The following is a 24392-nucleotide window of genomic DNA, read 5'->3' on the forward strand; positions in this document are numbered from 1 at the left end:
CCAATCTGACCCTGCCCCACCCATTTTTGAAGCAAATAAATTTAGGCGCTCAGGCCAGTCAGTTTTCATAGGGCCAATTTAGGCACCTAATTCACAATTAGACATCTAAGGCCTTTGAAAATTGGCCCCTAAAAGATTTTCTCCCATTCTGTAACTTCAGGAAAAGTCCTTAATGAATCAGCCCCATAGCATAAAAATATGGAACATCAAATAATACAAAATCCAAAACCAACCTGAAATCCAATTCCAATGAAAATAAAAAAAAAAAAAAAAAATTGAAATGAAGCAACAAATGGGATGTATGGTGAAACAGGAAGGAGTAAGACAATTCCTGCATCAAAAATTGTCTAATATTAAAGGAGATGTGATAGGATGATAATATAAGGATTCCTTATTTTATTTATCAACTTATTTTCACTAGGCGAGGAACAGTATATGAAAAACAACCAATGATTATCAAAAACAGAATAATTATCATACTAAAAATTAAAATCATATCCTAAAAATACACTTTAGAATCATAAGATCAAATATTAACAACATAATAACAAAGCACAGATCATAATAGGGCATAACTCACCTCAACTATATTATTAAGGTTCATAAGCCATAACAAAAAGTCTTCAAAATATGACATAAAAATGATAATCAATAAATGAGCTTCCTGAGACCTAAATGATCTGCCTAGAAAATAACAGCATTGCAAGCGATCACATTGATATATATACACACACACACACACACACACACACACATATATATATATATTCATTACTCTTTTTTTGAGGCAGAGCTCATACTATTTTTGTTGCCTTTAACTGAACCGTGTCCATCTTGTCTCTATCCTTTGAGATGGGGTCTTCAGAATTGAATACCATGCTTCAGATGAGGCTTCACAACCTGTAGAGGGGCATTATCACCTCCTTTTTCCTGCCGGTCATGCCTCTCTCTATGCAGCCCAGCGTTCTTCTGGCCTTAGCCAGCACCTTATCACATTGCTTCGGTGCCGTCATAACATCAGTGGAGTGGAAGAGTAGCCTAGTGGTTAGAGCAGTGGGCTGGAGACCAGGGTTCGAGTCCCACTGTTGCTCTTTGTAAGTCACTTTACCCTCCATTGCCTCAGGTACAGACTTAGGCCTGGATTCATCATTCTGCAAGGAATGATGAATCCTGTAAAAAAAGGGGGGTGAAGAGGGGCGGGCTTGCGACAGCCCACAGCCTTCGCACCACGGTGGTGCGCCGGCAGCGAAAACACTGCAGACTCCTTCCCTCCCCCTAATTTGCATTCTGTAGGTATGTACCTGAATGTAATCCGCTTTGAAGTGCTGAAAAATGTGCAAAAAGCGGAATATAAATAAATCAGACACTATCACCTACTTGGAGCCTTTTATTAAATTTAGGGGTCCTCTTAGATTCTGATCTCAATTTTGGGAAACACATCCAGTTTGCTGCTAAAAATGCATAGTATGTGATTTGCTTAATCTGTCATCTCAAACCTTATTTACCTGTGTCTGGTTTCGACCGGTTCTACAATAATCTACAAAGATTGATTATTGTGTAATTTACAACTAGTTCAAAATACAATAACCCATTTGATAATTGGGGCCTTGATTCATTATGATAGGAGTCCTGCACTTCCAGTCCTTGTCTTCCTGTGCAGTCTTGCTCACTTTAAGATATTAGGCCTTGTGTTTAAGGCTCTGCACAACACAGGTCTCAGTTATTTAGCAGACAAACTAAAATGTTATGTCCCGACCTGCCCCGTCTCAGAGAGTGATTGTACTAAGTGAAGGAATACAGAAATGGCAGAGGATAGCAGACTGCTAGTGCTTTAGGAAAGCTTTAAAGGTGCAGTTATACAGGGATGCATTTAATAAGTTTTTATGATTATATTTTGCTGTGTTTTATTGCTGTATTGTTTTTTATATGTTTGTTATCCGCCTTGAACAGCTTGTCTGGTTAATTTATTTATTTATTTTTTATATACCGCAAAATGGGGCAAGTAGTCTGTCCGTCTAAGCAACTCCGACTAAGGAGGGCTATAAATTCCTGTAAATATATAAATTCATAATATTATCTTGGGTTTGTCTGTCACAGGAGAGTTAACAATAATTAAGGGTGCTTGTGTGAATAGTTGGCTTTAATCTCTTGATGGCCCAACCAACCTGGTCAATCTGTCTTTGTGCTGCAGGTCTGGTGAACTCTGGATTTGCCTTGTCTCGTGCATAAGAGTACTGGCAACGTTTAATACCACTTCTGTAGTACAAAGGTCAAAATTTTGACTTTTTAGCTTTAGATGTCAGAGTTTATGAAAACTAAAGGGAGAGGCATGGAATTTGGGGTTGGAAATAATCAGAATTGTAAAAATGTCTAATTTTATAATAAATTTGGGATTCAATATTAAGACACTTTTTTTAATTTTTTTTTTTGTTTTGCTTAATGTCCTACCTCCTTCTTAATTTACCGCAGGTACCCTGTGCAAAGGCCTTGTATAATTACAGAGAACATGCGCCAAAGGATCTAAGGTTCAGTAAAGGCGATGTCATCATTTTGCACCGACAGCTGGATGAAAATCGGTACCAAGGGCAGTCCGATGGCATTAGCAGTGCCTTCCCTGCCAGTTCTGCTCCAGTTCTCAAGCAGCTCCCACAGCCACCTCCTCTCTGCAAAGCACTTTATAACTTTGACTTGAAAGATAAGGACCAAGGTGAAAACAAGCACTGCCTGGCATTCCTCAAGGTAGGATGAAAGCTTCATTATGACTTGACCATGTAGTTCTATTAAGGAGAAAAAAAAACCCACTGGAGAATCAGCAGTGCTTGGGGAGTAATTCTGAGCCTGAAGAAGCAGCACGCTAATTTTTATCTAATGCTGCTCCCTTCAGTATTGGCATCTTTCTTCTGTGCTTTTTTTAAATACCCAGTAAGAGACTCCCAGAGCTAGAGAAACCGTCTGTTTCCATCTGGCCATTTTCTAAGTTCCTGGTCAATGTAGGAGAGGATTTTTCAGCTTCATGTGTATTTTATTTTATATTTTTCTTTGTTTAGCTCAGCTAATTTCTTTAAAATACTCCGCTTCTCGTCACGTATTTCCTCCATGCTTTTAAAAGGAAAAGCAGGAGGGACCTATTGAGTGCCAGATAGAGCAGAAAATGAACTGTTCTGTATTTCCTACAATTTATTTTTTTTTAAACTCTGCTTAGTTTCTTTTATGTAATTAAAAAAAAAAAAAAAGCTGTGTAGTTCCTGCAGTTTGTATACAAACCCGCCAGCAGGGGAGTGGCCAGAATAGGATCCTGTGGGGAAATTGACCCATAATAGAAGAGGACCCCCAACTGAAGGACGCTTAAGAGAGCAATTTATCCTGGAAATAATCAATGAGTGCAATGCAGTCCATTGATACTTACTTTCTATAGGTTTTGTCTTTGAATCAAAAGAGAGAAAAACTAGGTATAAGACCCATAGAGAGAGGGAAGGTAAGAGTTAAGAAACAAGTGAGCTTGTGGTTTTGGGAAGAGACTAGGAGAAGCACTGCTGCTTTTCTATCTGTCATTATGAATGTGGCCTATATCCATTGCCTACCTCCCATTCAATTTAAAATTATGCAACATTGGCAATAAATCTGGGTTGCAATGTAATAATAATTTTGCCTTTCAGGATGATGTTATCAGGGTGATCCGCCGTGTTGATGAGAACTGGGCAGAAGGCAAGTTAGGAGAGAGAATAGGGATCTTTCCACTCTTATTTGTGGAGGTAAGAGGAAAGTAAGAAACTCCATGATTTTATTCGCGCCTGAGGTGACTGACCAATCAAGATTTTCCACATCTTACGTTAGTGTATGGTGCAAGGCTCACTGCAGCATTAGTATCCCAGTTTTGATGTTCTTTCAGGCTATAATCAAGTTATGTAATCCAGTTCATACTCCCTTATTGATTCAGACACAAATTTTACACATTGTCAGCCTGATTTTAAAAGGGCCAAGTGCGTAAATAACGGGGATTATACACATGGCCGGGCCTTCTGCGCGCTGCACGCATTTTCGGAAGGGCCCAGCCACACGCGTAATCCCCGTTACGTGCTGAAGGGGTAGGACGGGGGGGGGGGGGGGGGGCGGACCAGGACAGTGCCATTTAACGGTGCCAGGGAAGTGCACGCCGGCAGCGGGCCAGCACGCATAACTTACTTCTGCTCATCAGAGTAGGTAAATTACAGAAGCCAAAAGATAGGGTAGATAGGTAGGGGTTAGGGGTCAGGGTGGAGAGGGGAAAGGGGAGGAAGGTTTGAAAGGGGGTTAGGGAACTGGAAAAAAGGACGATCGCGTTGTGTGTGTAGTTTGAACATTTCCCCCCTCCCGCGCATGAGTTGTGGGCCACCCGCACCTGTGCGCGGACATCTGATTTTATAACATGTGCGCAGCGGCGCACACGTGTGTTAAAACTGGCGCATCCATGTGCGCATGCGAAGGTTTTAAAAATTGACCCTGTGTGAACAGTGGCTTAGCTTTAATGAATTGTGCCCCCTGTGCCAAGTTTCTGTGATGACCTGCATCCCATTCTGTACCCCCTGCCAGACTGCACCTGAGGCAGCTGCCTTGCTGGTCCTGCCCTACTTATGCCACCGGGCATTAAGTAAAGGCCTTAGAATGGAGTTTCCATGACAGAGGTCTATAGTAGAAGTCCTCATCTGCTCCTTTTGGCTTCAATTATCATATAGGACCATTCAGCCTTATTGGAAAAAAATATGAAGTTAAATGTGTAAGAGACAAATACTTGCCAAGATTAGCAACAACATCTGCCAAGCCAAATATCTGCCTTGGTATTTGCAAGAGTGGAATATAACCACATAAAATGCCTGATCTCCACTTGTTTCCTGAGATGAGAGAACCAGTTGCTTTGTATTTCAGCCCAACCTTACAGCAAAGCATCTACTGGAGACCAGCAAAAGTAACCGATCCAGCTCTCTAAGCCGCACATCCTCTCTCTTAAGGAAATCTTCTACCAGAACAAAACCTACAGAATCTCCAGCCTTTCGCAAGATCCAAGAGGTTAGGAGAAAAGGCCCAAGGCAAATCCTGATTACAAATGCCCTAAATACGATCAACAAGATGGTTCATTCACCTGCTGACCATCAGTCCCTGGATATCAGTGCTCCAGTGCTGATCAGCTCCAGCAACCCTGCTGTTTTGGCACCAGGCATTGAGCAAGGAGAGTTGCCATCAATCATCCCAAGTCAGGTAAATTACAGACACCATCTAGACATTGGGTTGCATAGAGTGTCATAAGAATGTGGAAGCCTTGACTTATACCATGCTTTTCCTTGTTTCTTGGTTTGTTTTTTAGGACTATTCTTTTATGAGACATACTGTCTGGTCTGTTGGATCAGGGCCTGACTACTTAGAAAATACCCTTTGCTTCCTAGACTGAGGAAAATGTTAGCCTAATGGAGACGCCAGCCCTCCGAGCGTGTAGGTTACGTCAGTGGTGTGTGCAAATCAAAGTGATAGAAAATCTCTACCAGAAGTTCCTAAAAATCCTCTAATCTTTGTGTTAATATGACTTTTTTTTGCTTGAGGTTGATCATAATACTTGGTCCAGAAAAAAGAAAGCTGGGCTGGCATGAGGTTTTCGTCGAGGGCATTTCTGCTGGCACAGTGAGAGTCATTCTGGTTTCTGCTCCTGTTAAGACACCTCCCAGCCATTTTGCAAACCCTCTTTATTCTTGACCCATTTCTGAAACTATAATCAAGAATTTAACACCAACCTTCACCTAATTATAGAGTAAGTTGGCTGTTGAAAGTTAAAATAAACTATTATTCAGTCAGTAGTTTTTCCCCCTCACACCCATTTGCTTGGAATCCATCTGGAACTAAATGATCATATTTCATGACGCATAACACATCGTTGGAGGGTGAAACAGAAACTGCAAGGCAGAGGTGGAATCTGCCCTGCATTGTTGTTGCATTGTTAATACAAAAGAACACATTGTTTCCTATATGTATGTATGTATGTGTGTGTGTGTGTGTGTGTGTGTGTGTGTGTGTATATATATATATATATATATATATATATATATATATATATATATATATATATATATATAATATAATATATAGAAACAAGGTAGAATTTGAAATTGTTAGACATTGCACCAATACTTCACATGGATTTATTTCAGTGTAATCAATCACTAAACAAAAAGCTCCAGGCAAAGGTACAGAATTAAAAATACATCTACTATACACACCAACGTGCAAATACAAAATATACAATATCATACAAATTAAATACAATATAATAAAACCTAGAAAAATACACACAATATGTAGTACATCCAATACAATATAATAAAACCATAAACCAAACAGACAATAGTAATCAAAAAGCCTGGATATAAAAATGCCTTAAAATTCTTGTGAAATACAAGGAGAGGGTTTTTTTTGTCAGCAAATTCCATAAGAAAAGAGTATGACATGAGCTCTTGAAAGAAAAATGTATTTATTTACAGGAATTTATAGCCCACGTTATTACCAGACAAGCTGTTTAAGGTTTATAGTTTGTTTTTTTTCTATACCGTCACATCGGCAAGGCCTTCACAACGGTTTACAATCAGTTAAAAAAAACAAAAAAACATCAATTTGATAAAAGTGATAACAGCTAAAATTAATAAATGGCAAAGAACAGAAAAATATATAAATTAGCTGTTAAGATAAGTCATAAAACTAAAAACATAAAAGCATAATACATTATTTCCTAAAAGCAGATATTAAGAACATCTAAAACATTACAGTTCAATTATTTCCTAAAATGTAGCTTAAAAGGTTAATAAAGAAGGAAAAGTTAAGCCAATGTGTATTCTAATGTTCATGATGTGTATCTAATGCTTGTGCTCAGTATAGGCGCATTTAAACAACCATGTTTTTAATTCTGCCTTGAATTTTTTTTTGGTCTGCTTGTAATCTCAAATGAGTTGATAAAGTATTCCACACCTTTGTTCCTGTTATTGATATTACACGCTCCCTTACTTGGCTGAGCCTTGCAGATTTAATTGTTTGGAACTGTCAAAAGTCCTTTATTGGCCAATCTCAAGTTTCTCTGTGTAATATGCAGGCGTTATAGATGTATTCAACCATTCGGTTCTTTCACCATAAATAATATTATGGGTTATGCAAGCTGTTTTATATATCCTTAAGGTGGATAACAAGTATATAAAAATCAATACAGCAAAATATAATAAAAACACAAACAATTAAATGCCTCCCTCTATAACTATGTGCCTTTAAAGCTTTCCTAAAGCACTTGTAGTCTGCTATCCTCTTTGCACTAAGGGCTGGATTTACTAATGTCGCAAGGCATAGTGAATTCGGTGGTAATGGGGGGGTGGTCCTGCGATAGCCGGCAGCGATCGCACATCCGCGGTGTGATCGTTGTTGGCGTCGCGCCAAATAAACGCAGCGAACCTTTCGCTGTCGGTGAAGTCTTCGCACCGTCAGCACCGACTCCTCCTCTTCCGGGGCTATTGCCGCCCCGACTCCGCCCCGATCTTGGTATCGCATGCGATAAGGGACTTTTCGCGTGCGATCCGCTTGGAAAATGACCCCCCCCCCCCCCCTAAGTGAAGGAATACAGAAATGACAATCGCTCTCTGACCTTTTGAGGGCAGATTGGGACATAACATTTCAGTTTGTCTGTTAAATAACTGGGACCCATGTTGTGCAGAGCCTGAAACACAAGGCCTAATACCTTAAAGTGAGCAACAGACTGCACATGAAGACAGGCAAGTACAGGAGTCGTGTCATAATGAATGGAAGCCCCAATTATCAAATAGGCTACCATATTTTATTTTATTTATTTATTTCAAAACATTTGTTGTTCACTCTTCCTATGTTCAGGGCACGGTACAACATACAAATTAAAATACATAAAACAATAACATGATAAGGTAACAAACAAGACAGTGTTACATAAAAGCAAGTACAGGATAAAGATCCAAACAATGTTTAGCATTCGGAAATTACACTAACAGCCTTAAAAAAAAGCCACATTATTTGGTAATAAGTATGAACTCTTTTGCAAAACAAATAACCCAAACATTTTCAGTTTTTTTGACACCACCAGGGATACATTTTGTTTAAAACAAACCAAAATGAAAAGGGGCTTTTTGTATTTGTTTTTTTTAAATTCATTTTAAACAGATGCTCACCCCTAATTGATAGTTCACAACCAAGGTGGGGGTCCAATGAAGCTTTTTTTTTTTTTTTTTAAGCAATGGTTTAAGAATAGCCAAGAAACTCGGCTAAAGACTGTGACAAGCTGCCCTCTAACCTTCCGAAAAAAAACTTAAGACCTGGCTCTTCCTCCAGGCCTTCCCTTAACTTTCAAAACCATCAATGCCCCGCCTAGCTTAGACGTTATATTTATGCCTTCGGTTCTTTGTTTCGTTATTTGGTTTATTCAGTTATGCTGTCCTTCGCCTCCAGCTACCTTAGCCACCCCAAGTTCTGCCTCCTTGTTATATGTAACTTTCGCCTCTTGTTAAATGGTTGATTAAGTTCTACCCCTTGTTACATGTAAACCGATTTGATATGAATTTATTCATGAAGGTGGGTATAGAAAAGTGTTATAATAAATAAATGTTACTTAAAAAAAAAGGTCTGAACACTTCACCTGATGTCTTGACCAGGTCAGAAGGGCAAGGATGTTTGAGTGTTTTTGTGATGCATGTGTTTTGTAATCTGGTCTAATATAAATAAAGGTGAGGTTCATGCTACCTTTAAAGCAGAGACCTCATCCGTTTCCATCTGACTGAACTCAGACTAGTAATTACATGACAAAGCTGTAACAAAGATCAGCTGCTAATGGCAATATAGAACTAAATCCTCTAGTAATAGAAAAATATGCAAACTCATCACAATACAGAGAAACATGAGAAGAGGAACCCTACAGGGGCTAACTAAACCCTGTGCATGCTTGAAAATAACATTTTAATTCAGTTCTAGATTGCCAGAAGACTCTAAACGTATTTACTATTAATCAAAATCTAATATAGATTCTTTCTAATTGGAGCTTTTCACACTTTATCATCCTCAACTCATCCCCAAACTCTAAGGGGAGGATTTCATCCAGTGAACTATTCTGGAGCCAAAGAGTTAAAAACATGTCAGCTTTGAGTTCCAGTTATTAAGGTCTGCAAGAGAACCACTGGAATCACACCCCCCGACTCGGTGAGAAACGTCTCTGAGCTAATTTTCTTCCTTAACGAGATAAAAAAAAACAAAAAAAGCTTGGCTATTCAGCCAGGCCTTCCCCCTAGATCCTACAACAGGGACATCCTACCACCTATTACTTGAGGACATGATAGACCAAGGAACAGTCCAGGGCAGCAACATTAAAAAAAAAATGGTCAAGATCTTTAATGAGCGAAGAGAATAGCTAAGCACAGAGAGAGAACCTGCATACCGAATTCACCAGCCGTCATATCAAAGATGGCTCCTAATAATTAAGGATTGATGTATATGGTGACTTTCATGTACTGATTCACATTCTAGATGTTATCATTCTTTACTAAGTGGAGGATATGTGACCCTCACCTCGTTAAACAAAGGCTAGCACCCTTTTCCTTCCCACTCTACCTCCACCTCCCCAGGCCGTTACCAACCCTACTCTCTTCCCTCTCGAGCTTCAGCTTTCCTTCTGCTTGCCTGCTCCTGCATCCCATTGCCTCCTGCCAACCCCATGGCTATTTACTGTTCTGCATGGCTTTGCTTTACACACAGTATGTACAGTCAGAGCTGGTATCCACCTCCTACAGCAAGAACTCCCCCCAACCATGGTCAGAACGAAAATGACATAGTCAGAGAACCAGCATACAGGAACCAGATATATTAGAGATTTTTATATAGGGTATGTTAGTGGTTCTCATATGTGTCCTTGGGCACTCCCTGCTGCTCACGTTTTCAGGATATCCATGATGAACGTGCTTAAGAGCAATATGCATGTAATGGAGGTAGTGCCTGCAAGTATATCGCAAGCATAGTCATTATGGATATCATGTTAATCCTGGTTAATCTCCGTCTGTGCTTTTGGTGAATTTCTTCATCATTTCTTATCTTATTTCCATGAGTCATACTTCTTCAGAAAAGTCTTTGAGCTGCAGATATGCAATATGGAGGGTTTGGTTGTTTGTTTTTTTTTTCAGATCCAGATCAAATTCAATAAGGTTTTGTTTATTAATAGTCTGAGACCTTTGGACTAAAGTGTACTTAAACTTGCATGAAAAAAAGCACTGTTGGCATGTAATGAGATGCAAAATTACACAAAATGCCTCATTACCTATTAGCACAAAGTACACACACAAGTGCTTTATCTCGAGAAAACTGACTGCACCTCAGGAGCTGAGGTTGAGGTTTTTGTGATTAGTCTGTATGAAAAGTATAATGGTAACTTTAAAACAAGCACTTGTGCATCCATACACGCATGTATGTGGGTGCAAGCACACATGCACTAGAATTTTATATTGCCCTCAATAGTGCGCGCGTTATATAAAATATGTCTAGCACGTGTAGCTGTGCTCCTACTTTTAAGCAGCTGCATGAGGAAACATTCGCGTATTTTCCTTAAGGACTTGTCAGCTTTTACAGGCACAAGTCAGCACATTTTATAACATGTGCACGTGTTATAGTCCATTTTAGTCCATCAGTTTGCCCAGTCTGGCTCCAGCTCATCAAGACCCTCTGGCTCTTCAGCCTGTACTCCCCCGGTTTACCCAGAACACTCTCCCAATCAGTCTTTGGCTTTAACGAGATTGTTATTCTAACTTACACTGATGAAGAGCAGAAGTAAACATGTGCAGGTAACTGCCCTACGTGCGTTGCATGTGCTGCTTATAAAATTGGGATTTATTTGCATAGACGTTGGCCCCGCCCATATTCTGTCCCTTTTTTATGCAAAGATATCTGTGCATCGGTATTTGCATGCATGTGTGCAAGGTATATAAAATAGCCCTAATGCATGTGAGCACTACTTACATGTACATCTGGGCCTAGGAGTGGGTGGGAGCATTTTGTTTGTAGTGCTGTTAGTTTTAGTCATGGGGGGGGGGGGGGGGGAGGTGGCAGGAGCAGATTGGCCTCCGCTCCCACAAGGCAGCCAACACAACAGTCTTCGCTTGGGCCGCAAGGGCCCAACTGCCGCAGCAGTTGATTCCTCCTCAGGCTGTGCAGGCCTGGTTGACATAGCTGCAGCCCTTCCTCCTCTGGTATCCCAGCCCCTTCTCCACCTTGCAGCCCCGCTGACGCAGCCCGGGGGTGTGTGTGTACCGGACTTTGGTGGGTTGGGGCCAACAAATTGTATGGCTGGAAGGGTGGGGGAGGCTGTGACTCTGGCTCAAACAGTTTGCTCACATGCTTTAGTATATTGGCCTCTAGGTAGGCGTGTGTATGTCTGGTGAGATGCTGCAGTACCACCATTTGGGCATAAGGTACCAATACAAAATACAAATCCAGAGTCTGCAACACCAATTGTGCCCTCAAGGTGTCAGCATCATCAGTACACCACAGAGACCTCATAACTGTGGGATAACCTTTCTATGATAAATATCACACACTATTTTAATCATAAATCAGTCCATAAAAAATTAAAACAATAACCAGTATTCTTTTTATATTACCTTTTGAACATATTTAAAACCAGTCTCTACGTGATGACCGAATACTCTTATTGACTTACCGTTGCAAAGGCTTCCGACTCTCCTGACGCAGCCCTTGTGGTGAAACATGTGGTCCGTGTCGGGGGACCGAGATCTACAAAGTCTTTGAATAAATTATTTGGAAGCATCTTCCACTGCTTGACTCTCATCACGTCTACAAGGATCCCACAACCTTTAGGGCCACACTGTCCACACATGGTTTATGCACAAACCTAACCTGTTTAAAGACACCACCTCATGTCAGATTGGCCACCCCCTTCATTGTGCGAGGAGTGAATCAGAACTGATATCTAATTTCAGATGCAGACATAGTTTTGCCACGTAACTTTACCATGGCAGTAATAACAGGGCATCAAAGCAGTTTTCTTTTCTCTGTGATTTAGAAGCATTTGTGGGGTTGGAGGGAACCAGCACGTAACCCTTCTTGAAAGGATAGAGCGTATACTGAGACTGGTTTCTTCTGATTTCCTTTTTAGTTCAGTGCACCTGCTTTTGCCATATCTGGAGCCCTGGGACAATCCTCAACCGTCGTCTGTCTTCTTAATTCTCAGCACCACGTATCTGCTAATATGTAAGTTCAGCGAAAGATGTCAAGTCATGATCTCGAAACAAGGGCAGCGGAACGTTGCAAAGTAGAGAGGGGGGACCAGCATCCTATTCCCCTCTTTCTCCTGGATCTCATGGCTCTTACTCTTCCCATGGGGTGGGTTAGTAAGAGGAAGGAGGGGAGAGAATGATTGATGATCCTAAAGCCTACCAGTGCATGTTTATCTCCTAAAACGTGTCCCCCCTCCACGCCGCCCATGCACACACACCCAGTTCCCAGCACCACTGTTCTAATTGCCTTCCTATACCACATGAATTAAAGAAAACGGCAAGATGTTTCTGGGGACTGTTTCACTCGAAGATAAAGGGACCGGGTGGCCTTAAATCTAGGCACTTACCAGACTACTGGACAATAGAGTGCAGCTAAAAATCACTTATCAATATCGTTCCTAGCAATGTCCAAAAAACAGGGCTCTTAATGCCACCTGTGCCAAATACCACACAATTCCTGCCCCTAGAGACCTTTCATCATTAGTGCTTTTTGTGTTATTAGTAAGGCAGAACTTGGCTTCAAATGTACTGGCAGCCTTCCGGTAGTTGCCGATATCACAACCATGTAGTGTGGTGTGTGTGTGTGTGGGGGGGATGTCATTCGTCCGACACTACAGTGTTTCCACAATGCAAAATTGTCAGGAACTGATGGAGTTGTTTTAGTTTCAAAATGTTCACCCAGATGGCTGCTACGGAAAAACATAGGGTGCCCCGAGTCCCAAAATCTCACTAGGTGTTTGGAAGCAAACTTCCTTATTTTTACGTTCGGGTTCAGTGCCTTTGCCTTTGGTGCATTTAAAGGTTTAAAATGCATCTTTTCTTTTCCGTTTCTTAGGTGTGTTGCTCTACACCCATATGTAGCTCAGAGGCCAGAGGAGATGGACCTGCAGAAGGGCGAAGGTGTCCGTGTCTTGGGGAAGTTTCAGGAGGGCTGGCTCCGGGGGATGTCCTTGGTAACTGGGAAGACAGGAGTCTTCCCAAGCAACTACGTCATCCCGATTTTCAGGTGAGAGGTGGCAACCTAATGCAGGGCTTCATGAAGGAAATAGACACGACGCACCTGAACTGCTAAAATCTCAGGGGGGCTGAGGAAAGGTGAAAAGAAATGTCGGGGGAAGGCCGATGTTAATGAAGAAATGTCTTAATTTACTCTCTAGAGAATTTTTATGCAATGCCGCCTTTGTTATACTGCTGGGGGGAGTCTGTCAGGTGGTGATTTAAAAGACATTTTTTATGTTCCTGTGTACATTAGAAAAATGTTTGTTTCGTTTGGGTTTTCGTGTTAGTTTTTTCCTTTTTTTTAATTTTTCTTTTCTTTTTGTCACTTTAGTGTGCAGTAAAAATGAAATGAAGTTTTGTTGTTTGTTTTTGTGTCATGTCGGAATGGAAATGACACAAAATGAAAGAACAAATTATGTGCGTGTTGCCCTGTCATTTGAAAACCCCACATCCTTCATTTCCTAACAGCACAAAATTGCTATTCTTTGAGCTTTGAACACAGGCCTTGCATAATTAAAGGCAATTTCGTCTTCAAAGAGACAGGGTTCAGGATCCTTTACGGTGCCAGCTGCAAGCCAGAGCCATTAAAACAGGTCTGAGATTGGCAGGCCTAATGTCCTGTACCTACCACGAGCTTCCACTGGAAGCCTAAAATGCTGAGGTAGGTCCATCAGGAAAAAGCCTGGGTAAAACCTGGTTCTGTCCTGTGCATGTAAAAACCTGCGACGAAACTTTCCCCAAGGAAATTAGAACTGGAAGTGCATATATTGTTTGTTTACAGTAGGACGGAAGCCTAAAACGAGAGCTGATGAAGCAAACCGAAAGAAGGTTAATGTCGCCCTCTATTGGCACATACGTGCTTCTTCCTATGACAGAAAGCTGCATTGATAGGACAATTATATTTCATTACACTTATTTATTTTTTTTCCCTAAACAGGAGGTCCCATAGTGTTGCAGAATCAAGGATCCCATCGCATTCCTCCCCCAGGACAACGAGTGCAGCTTCCATTTCGTCCCAGGGGAGTTTCTCAGACAATGGCCCGGGTCGACAACTCAGATCTGTTTTTGTGCCAACGGCTGTGATCAAACCAGTGAGAAGTGCCGCGGCGCCTGCTGTGCCTGGACAGGCAGCTCTGAGACAAGGCAGCCTGAAAAAGAGTAGGTTGGGGGAACGGAGGTAGGGCAGAGCCTGGAGGAATGCCGGAAATCCTTATCAGTGGGTTAATTATTCACAAGGCGTTGCGGTGGCAGCCTGGGGATTATTAACCTAGCAGTAACAAGGCCGTATTGTGCCAAACACCTGGTCAAAAATTGTTCAGGAAAGTCAGGTTCATCCTACAGCGCAAACCTCAGAAACTAGATCTGGAACAGGACTACTGCTGCTATTTTTTAGTTTAAGCTTCTGTTCTACCTTCCTGTCCTCTTTGCTCTCCTGGCTCACCAGCTACCCCTTCTCCACATCTCTGTTATGGTTTTTTCTGTCCTCTCTCTCTCTCTCTCTCTGAGAATTCAGTGGGGAGGTCATCATACCTGGCTGACTGGGCTTAACCAGGGCCCCTGGTCTCCCGCGCTGCCACGGGAAGGGTCAAAAAATCCAAGCCTTCCCACAGAATTCCCCAATCTCTGGAGAAGCGGGACTGGAGTGTTGGTGGCAGAAGTCTCGCCCGACCTGATCCTGGCTTATTTACAGAAAAGCAGTGCCAGAGGCCTAGTCCTCCCCTTTTGCAGTGGGGCCCCAAGTGTCCTATGTTAAACTGAGCAGCCTTGTGGTGTCCCATGTGGTTCAAAGTGCACTCTCAGACCTGAGCAGAAGTGGAGGAGGTGCTGCACTGCCACTGTGTTCCTCCTGCTTTAAAGCTGATGGGTGAAGGGATGGGGGAGTAAGAAAGTGAGGGAATTCGAGGGGGGGCAAATGGGTGGAGGAAGAGTAAGAAGATGGGGACAAGAGTGAGAGAGGGGTGGGAATGTGATTGAGGGGGGCTGAGGAGGATAGGGGACAATGAATGGGAGATGCAGAGAGCAAGAGTGAATGAGGGGATCTGAGGAGGAAAGTGAATGCAAGACGTGGGAGGGGGGGGTGGAATAGGAGGGGATGTGGAGGAAGTGAGTGAATGAAGGGCATTGGATTGGATGCACGAGAGGGAGGGAGACTGGAGGGGCTGTGAAATGTGAGGGGATTGGGGGTGTGAATGAGGAGATGGCAGGGTACGAGTGAAGAGAGGATCAGAGGGCGAGTGGGGTCTGAGTGAGCGGACGGAAGGGAGTGAGAATTGTGAAAGAGGATTAATGTCGGGGGGGTAGATCATTTCTTCCTCCAGATTTATTTTTACATACCGCCTTCAGCTCCAAAACCCACTTAGTGGTGCACAACCAAATAAATGCAGTATGATCTCCCCCTCCTTTATCCCTCTACCCCTCCTGCCTGAGATCACCTTCCTCTGCAATACCTTCCCCTCCAACAGTTTTCCTGGTCACAGAAATGTCAGAAGATGACTTTACATTTTTCTAACTTTATAAAAATACATTTGAAATATGTAAAATTATGCAAAATGTCCACAGCACATGGAAACGTCTGCTACAGGACACCTAGGGCCCTTGCCCGAACCATGTTTAGTGTCTCCTCCTTAACTTTATTCTGTACAGCACAGCCTACACTGCCAGCTCTACAGAGAAGGGAAAGAGTAGGAAAATCTTTTCAAAATAAGAGGTTGCAAGTTAATGGACTTTGGGAAAAACAAAAAAAGGGTTTTCTGTGGATTTAGACTTCCAGAAAAAGTAGTGCCTCAGTGTGGCCTGTGACAAAAGGCTTTATAAACATACAGTATCTATGTTTTTAATCTTTAAAATATCAGTACCTTAAATCACAGGCTTGGCGAAGGATGACAGATTCGTCACCCCCTCCTCTCCCTGAGGAATTTACAGTAAGGAAAGGACCATGAGTGAGTCAGCTTACATCCAAGGACAGAATAGGCCCTAGCGTTGCAGGTGTTTGGACTTGGGAACCAGGTTGTTTGTTTGTTTTGATTACTCTGGAAAGGTAGAGGGCTCCAGCTTTCAGCTGCTATCTGCCTGGGGATTCCCTGGGATGTAGCACGGGCTTCTCTTGCATTCTGTTACTGTTCTACCTTCTCCCATCTCTACTGGGAGGCCCTTCCTCGCATCTGCCAACCTTTCCATGACTAAATATTTCCTGATTCTACCCCCCCTTGCGGCCCCATAACTTATCCTCCTGGCACAGGGGTGGACCACATTAAGGGCCCAATCTGGCAGGGGGGGGGGGGGGGCAATTGAGGATCTTGCTAACAAGTTCCTCTGGGATTTTTGAAGGCAGTTCCTGAGAGAGTGGGGGGGAGAGGGATTCCCAGCAGGTCAGGGGCAAAATCACTTTGGGCCGAACTCACCTCTGCAGGCCATTGTTTGCCTCCCTCTGTTCTAGAGCTTACGTTTCAGTGAAAAAGGTTTTGCTATTTGTGGATTATTTATACTTCCAAGACCTTTCCGCTAGTGTACGCATAGTTTTGTCCTCGAGTCTCAGCTCTTGGCTCTTCTCTGGATCAGCTCAGGTTGAGCAGGGGGGAAGGATAGGGGCTTGGTTGTTTTGTTTGATCCTCCCAAACATCTTTTTAAATAAAAAGAAAGTTGAGAATAATTTATTCAACTTCAAGAAACATTTCTTGGTACATTTTCCTGACAGTGACAGGAAGGAAGATCTAAGTGAGAAATTCCAGTCAGACATCATCACGCTTTTTAAATTAAGGATGGGGGTGGCGGCCAATGAAACTAGAGCACCACCCCCTAAGCAATACAGGGTGCGAGAATAGATACTTCCAAAATCAGTCAGCGCTACCTTCCACATTTAAGCAAAGGAGCAGGTTACTTTCAAATCACTTCCTATAAAGTTGAATATACGAATATTGATGATTGAAAAAAACAAACTGGCTTACAATGTCTTAGACTGAACTTGCTCAAAATATAAGCCAAATGCACAAAAGCTGTAAGGGCAGGAGTACCAAGTATGTCTACTGTTTTAACACGTTTCTTTTCCTGAAGACAATCTGTTACTCACGCTGATTCCAGTTGCCACTTAAACATATAGTTAGTAAGTGACTTCTACCTACCAAGCTTTAGAAGAGCCTGGGTCGATCTAATGCAACTGTCAGGGATGCTGCTTTTCTGTTAATTGTCAAAAACAAAAAAGTCATTGCAACCCTGGCCTTAACACCTCCTTAAAATATCACCCTAGAAACATAGGCTACAGCCAAAGGCAGAGAACTGTTTCATTTGTAACATAGTTGGCTTTCATTTGTAACATAGTTGGCTTTCCCTTTGGGTATTTTTATGTTTGCAACCAAAGCAATAAACCACATGTTACCAATCAAATAACTGTATTTCGGGAGGAAACTATAGCTGTCAGACATAACTTGTTTATTTTTAAACCAAAAACTAATTTCAGGACAAAAAAAAGATGACTTTGCATGCAGATCAGAATACACCGTCATCCTCATCTCTCAGCTGGTTTAAAAACTAGACCTTGCTTCTTTCTTCCAAAAGGTGCATCATTCCAGCGGAGCGGGCAGCCAAGCCCCGTCTTCCACATGGTTGGCTCTCTCAGGAGAACTCCATCTGCCGTCGTTCGACCCCAACCACTCCAACATCACAAGAGTATCTCCCAGCCCAACAGCATCTCCCCCGGCCCTGTTGAAACAGGAGCAAGGCCTAACTCAACCCATGATTCAACGGTGCTTGTTGCCAAGGGAACGGATGTGAGGGCTCAGTCTGCTGGAAGCTCGCTCATGTTGGACGTCAAAGAACAAGTGGCTAAAAATGAGCCACTGTTAAAGCCACCAGCTTCCGCTCCCCCCTCCATCTTAGTAAAGCCAGACACTTCCAAGAGCAGCAGTGAAAAGGTAGGCTGTCTCCATGATTTTGTTTGTTCAGCATTCTGATTCTAGAAATAGTGTTTTTTTTCCCACCATCATTTTTTTATGTTGGGAAAATCCCAGTCATGTTCCTATGCTTAGCACCATTGTTTCATCCTTGGTAGGTAGCAGGTGCATTAAAAGCAGAGCTCTTTCAGCATAGCAGTGAGTGACAAAGGTATGGCAGGGCAAGACCTCCTAAACAAGAGGTAAATACAGACACTACCTAATAATTCATGGTAGGAGAAAAGACAAATCCTCTTTCCAAGCTACTTAATATCTGACCCAAATGCCTGGCTTAGCAAAGCCATATTTTGCATTAGACACATGCCTAAGTCTGCCTATACCCCTCCCAGTCTCATGGGCCCTGACAGCACCGCTGGGTCAGGCTTCACACTGAAGCCAGCAGCTGCGGTCCTATTGATGGGAGGGTAATCCTGTCAGGAGCGGGAAAAGCACCGAAGATCCTGCAGTTAGGGGCCCATGGCACGTTAATCTGGCCCTGTGTATTACCTAGCATTAAACCCACTTTTACATTTCAATTGCCTTGGGTAGGAGCTATTCAGCAGCTTCCCTAGGAGCAGTCCTGTTTGTACTTGTATGCTTATTTGGTCCATGGATTATGCACATAACCTTCTCTATGGCACTGCACGTCAATGCTGTACAAGAATGATGTGGACCACCCTGTGCACCCTCACAGCCTTGCTTTGGCACACGCCACTATTCTAGGTTCTGCCTCTTTCCTCTTGCACTGTTCCCCCTCCGAGGTGGATGTGCATAATCGCCCTAAACGAGAAGACTACCCAAAGGAAATGAAAAGGGGGCACATTTTACTTGGAAAATTAGTAATTCATGGGAAGAAAAGGGAAATCTCTGACCCTCACAATTTCAATGCATGCTAAGAGAGAAGGTTTGTCTTATGGAATGCAGCCTGGATGTAAAAGTGCCTTTCGGGCCAAACCCATACCAGTTATATCAAAGTAGCACCAGAATGTAAACTGTGGGATTAGGGAACAGGGCTTGGAGCTGGAAAGAAAGGAGATGGCTTATATACACAGAAATAAATATTTACAAATGAAAAGGTATCGCTGCTTGTATCTTCTATTACACTAATATATACAGTATCTTGACTAGGGTTTGGGAACTAAGACAGTCTGTTCCTCAGATCAGAAGCGGATGAGCCAATGTTGAAACTTACAAGAAAATAAGTGAATTATAAAAGACATGCCAATGATGAGGGGAAGGATGGGTGGGTTGTGGGGGGCATTGCTGAATGGGCAGAAAGTGACAGCCTGTATAATTTTATGGCTCATAATTAGATAAGAAACGTAGGTCAGTGTAGTTCCCAAGTGTCTGATCGTTTTACAATGAATACAGTATTCTGCAAAAATCCAAAGACGGAAACTCTTAGCCTGCTCTGAATTATGACCGCAAAATAGTTTCTAGTCAGAGGATGCCCCTTTATTATAAAACTGACCCTGCTCTGATACAAGGAAAGCAGAGCTCAGTCTTTACTCAGCTACAGAACAATCAGTTATCACTATCCGCACTAACTATTCTTTATTTGTTTCATACTTTAGCAAGTGAAAACAGTCAGATTCCAAGCCTGCAGCCCTCCTCTATTGAAACGGGAAAGCACCCACTCTCCAGCCAGCCATCAAAGTGGCAGAACCGAAGGGGCGACTCCAGAGCCTGCTCGGCCCGAGAGTAATGGGACTCCTGACAGTGGGCCTGTTTCTCACCACCAGGGAAGCTCCGGCTCAGTACAACAGCTGGAGAACAGGAGAACACAACCCCCAAAGGCACCTCCATTCCCCACCAAAAGAAATGTTAATGAAAATTAGACAGCTGCCCCCCCTGAAACACTGGCGGGCTCCATCCACTCCTGCTTTGCCTGGCTCAAGCACCACACAGCGCTTCAGATGAGGCCAGTAATTTTAAAGAGAGGGCTATTTGTGTAAGCAGGGTAATATTTCATTTTTTTTTTTTACTCCATTAAGAGGCATGGAAGAGGGTTTCTGAAGCAGCTGATTAAGGGGCTTTGGCAGCTTTTTGGTGCTGCACCATAGGAGTGCGGTGTAGCTGCGTTATGTATTGCACCAAACTCTCCCGCCCTCGACAGTCCCTTCCACCTACCGGAACTTTCCACAAACATAAAAAATTCAGCTTGTCTCCATCAAAATTCCTCTCAACCATCACCCTAACGTTGAGGCGTATAACTATGGCCAGATATAAAGACATAAGAACCCAAACTGCAGGTTGGACAACGTTCTTGCACTAGTAACAAGGTAAGATAGGCATAGGTAATGTGATGCTGAAGGCCAGAGGGTTACTTTAAAAAATGCAGTTAACATTTTCGGCTGATCCTATGAACTATGGTGAAGCTAATGCACTGCCCTTGTAATTTAGGTAAGATGTGGAATGAATTGTGTAACGATCAAAGTAGCTGACGCACAAGGTTACTGTTCTCTTGTCTGACCCACAGCTACTCTGGTTTTTAAACTGTTGGCCCAGATTTTCCTGGTTACAAAAGCTGAGTAATAAGAAAATTATAAACTGGTTTTATAATGAGGGTGTGGTCTTATGCTAATTAGGACTTAGCTTTAGGTGCTTTGGGCCTACCACCATTGACCTCTGATTAGAAAGGTCATAAAACTAATACTGATAGAGCTGTAGAGGCAGAGTTAAGTAATGGTTTACCGTTATAAATCAGCTGAAATGCATGTGCTCTATCCTAGTTTAATGGTTTGCTTAAAAAAACAAAATAAAAATAAACCCTAAAACTGCAACAAGCAGGACATATTGAGGACTTGAAGATTTTGTGTCCCAAGCAAATCAAATGGCACAGACATAAGCTCAATGCTGTTTAACTTCTATTAGTGGAGAAAGTATTTAAACAGCAGCAAGCCACATTACTCTTTTGTAGGGAGGTATATCCTATTTAAATAAACTAAAACAAACCATGCATGTAGTATGAATGCAGAGAGAGGAAAGGTTTAATGAACAAATCAAACAGCCAGACCCGTTCCTGCTGAAGATCCCAATAGAGAATAGTGCGTTAAACCACTTTGGTCACCTGTAATCTAATGAACGCTTCTGGGAAACCCAACATGCAAATGACCTTCCTATAATGGAAAAGAAACCAATTCCAACGCCCTACTGAACATCTTACCCCCTCCTCTGCACCGCTGACTAGCATTGGCCCAGTTTTCAAAAGAAGTGATGCTGAAAGCAGGGCTCGATTTCTCTATCAAAAGCAACCGACTTTGTCAAGGTTCAAATGTTTGCAGGCTAAGCCCAAAGCCATAATTCTTCCCAGTGGTTAGCCAGCCTCAAGGGAATGCAATCCTCCTAGTATTTTAACAGCCCTGTTACTTTTGCAAGGACTTGGGAATCACATTATTTCATTTCAAGCACAAGGTAGCTGAACACAGAAAGGGAGACGTTATCTATATCTACCTCTTTCCATAGGTCCTGGAAATGCATCTAGGCCAGCATGGGGCAGAGGGCAAGTCTGCAGTTCCAAATGCCTTATAGCTAGATCCACATCTGCCATCCAAGGTAGTTTATGGAGGAACCTCCTGTTCCTTAGGAACAGCAGCTGAGCCAGATGCAGGAACAGATTTTGATGCAAGTTGAATCTTGATGAATATGGGGGATAGTAATAGAACATATTCCCAAACACTATAAATATTAAAATAGCAAAGGCTAAGTTCTACTGTATTGATCTAGTTCGATCAGGCCATTTGAGAAAAAAATGTACTGTATGTCTTCCACTTGGACTCTAAAGTGAAGGCCCTCAAGGGCCAGAAGCAGCCTGGGTTAAGTAAACTGGCAGTGCATCTGCTGAGCAGTCCTTCTGGAGATCCTGAAAAACCAGACCCGTGCCTTGGTCCTTGACTGAAGTTGCTAACCCTTGGTCTAAAAGGTGCCAGTTTCCCCATCGCTCATCTGGATTAAGAGGTGAAATCTCATGGCTAATAACGCAGACTGTTCTGTGATATCGAGGTAAAACAGATCCAAGACTTTAAAAGGGAAGAAAATGACAAGCAGATGGCAGGAAGAAAGAGGGAGCTGCTGGAAAAGGCAAGACTAAAGCAGAAGTGGTGGAAAAGAATTAAAGGACAGTGGAAGCTATGGAAGGAAGGGTTTTGTTTTTAAGCACTGAACAGGCCCTAAACTTAATCAGGCTCACTTCAGCTCAAATCATAAGACAAGATACTTACCAAACAGGGCGCCATGCCTAACGTGGCTTCACCATTATCAGGACCGAAATGCCCAGCTGTGCAGATGGGCTCCAGTGCGATAGCCAAGGCGTAGCCAGCGCTTATCACGTGGACGTCAATCGCACCAGCCAAAGCAACAGAAAGCTTTTGTGAATCCCTGAACCCCTGCAGCTTGGTGGTGTTCTCCCACGCTGTGCGTACTGCCCGGCCTGGACAGTGCTTGCTGTCTGCATCTAAGCACAGGCGAGGAATTGGGATCAGACAAACTCTCGCATGCCCTGCTCCATCCATCCAACACAGAGCATGAAACTTAAAGGCTGCTTCTTGCTCATACTTTCAGCAACAGGGCTGTGCAGATTACGGGTCATCTAGTTTCAACAGTTTTACATGCTTTAAATCTTTATTTTAAATGTGTTTTCTTGTGCAACAAGCAATCACTTATGTCTACTACTTAGTAACTGGAAAATATAAAAGAAATAGCATTTTTCCATGATAAACTGTAAAATAATATAGCAAAAAAAAAATGCTATTCTGTAACACCAATAGCACTATTTTGTATGAAAAAAATGTATGTCTGAAAAACCTAAATATTTATTTTGTGTTTCAGTCTTTTCTGGAATGATTATTTAAGTGTCAGACGGTTTGTGGGTCCTGGCCAGGCTGCTACTTGGCCTTCTCACACCAGCTTAAAGTGCACGGGGCTTCAATAGCATGTTTAGGCATTCGCAGAGGTGCGTTCAGGCCAGGGAAGGAAACAGCATGCGTGCGAGGGAGTCTGAAAACACAGCACCACCACCTCATGCAGCAATGCCTCCCACCCCTGCTGCAGAATTGGCAGGCAACTCTGCCTTGCCCCTGCTGTGGCTTTACTGGTGCTAAGCACTAAGCTTCGTGGGGATAAGTAGTATCCATTGGTGCTATCCACTCGCTCTCTCCTTCCTTCAGTTCTGAAGTACACCATGCCTTCATGTGTACTCTAAGAAGTGACTTTTCTTACACTGACAATAATTATCTATTTATAAAGGAACAAAAAAACAGGTATTCCACTATTCAATGCAGAAACTTTACTTTTTCTTGCTTGTACTTCAGTTTGGTTTTTTTTGCTTTTTAAAGGCAAAGCACCTTCCCCAGAACCCTGGTCCTGTGGTATAATTTTAAATATTGTTTACCCCATTCCTTCTAGGGCAAAGCCCATGCACCTTTCTGTGTACGTTTACTGCTTGTGACATAGCAGCCACCTGGGCTTTTTGTTACCCAATATTGCAGCTAATTACGAGCAGCCCAAGAGAGAAGGACTTTTCCCCACCACAGGAGTGGAGTGTGGTTCAAAAAAGTAAAAGCAAAGCAAGCAGACGACATCTTGAAGTTACAGGTTAGGGGAGAGCTGAATCTTTGTAACGTGGTTCTTCACTGGCGGGAGAAGGGAGGGGCTCCCGTTATTTGCACATTATATACAAGGGAATCTTACCCAACCCACTGTACCTGCGAGAAAGCTTGCTTACAAAATGTTAGGTAGCTTCAATGGTTTGCAAATGTAAATATTAAGTAATTTTATTCTGTGGGAAAAAAAAAAATACAAAGCAAATTTAATTGTATAACTGTAAACTTTGTGCTGCCATAAAAAAAATGAATATGGAACAATAAAATGAACTCTTATTTCCAAAGCAACAGGTGTCTGACTTGTAACTGGGTCAAGATGAATGCACAGTCTTAGAGAGACGCCACCCTAAGGCCACCAAAAAAAAAAAAAAATGTAGTGCAAGCTCCATCTCAACCCCGAAAATCAGGCAACTTCACTAGAATCGGAAAGACACTTGCAGCAACAGCTGAGCAAGGCTTCACCCCACACCTTTTGTATTTATTTATTTGCACCGTGCCTTGAGCCCTGGTGGGAAAGAATAAAATGCTGATTGATTTATCTTTTCACAGAGGTGCACAAGTTTGAGCCT

The 24392-nt window shown here is 42.5% G+C and overlaps 1 protein-coding gene across 11 annotated transcripts in view; it reads left to right on the top strand.

Annotated features, from left to right (window-relative positions):
• Positions 1-24070, top strand: part of SH3RF2 (SH3 domain containing ring finger 2) — a 41148-nt gene extending 17078 nt beyond the window's left edge. For all 11 annotated transcript variants that reach the window (XM_029583535.1, XM_029583528.1, XM_029583529.1 and 8 more), the window contains exons 3-10: positions 2470-2739; positions 3657-3752; positions 4903-5232; positions 12179-12273; positions 13135-13305; positions 14236-14456; positions 17850-18205; positions 19798-24070. In XM_029583535.1, the coding sequence (XP_029439395.1) occupies positions 2470-2739; positions 3657-3752; positions 4903-5232; positions 12179-12273; positions 13135-13305; positions 14236-14456; positions 17850-18205; positions 19798-20061 (1803 nt within the window). In that variant the 3' untranslated portion in view covers positions 20062-24070. The remainder of the gene's footprint in view (positions 1-2469; positions 2740-3656; positions 3753-4902; positions 5233-12178; positions 12274-13134; positions 13306-14235; positions 14457-17849; positions 18206-19797) is intronic.
• The last annotated feature ends 322 nt before the right edge of the window (positions 24071-24392 follow it).

The sequence above is a fragment of the Rhinatrema bivittatum genome, chromosome 18, assembly GCF_901001135.1.
Source record: "Rhinatrema bivittatum chromosome 18, aRhiBiv1.1, whole genome shotgun sequence".
Taxonomy (NCBI): Eukaryota; Metazoa; Chordata; class Amphibia; order Gymnophiona; family Rhinatrematidae; genus Rhinatrema; species Rhinatrema bivittatum.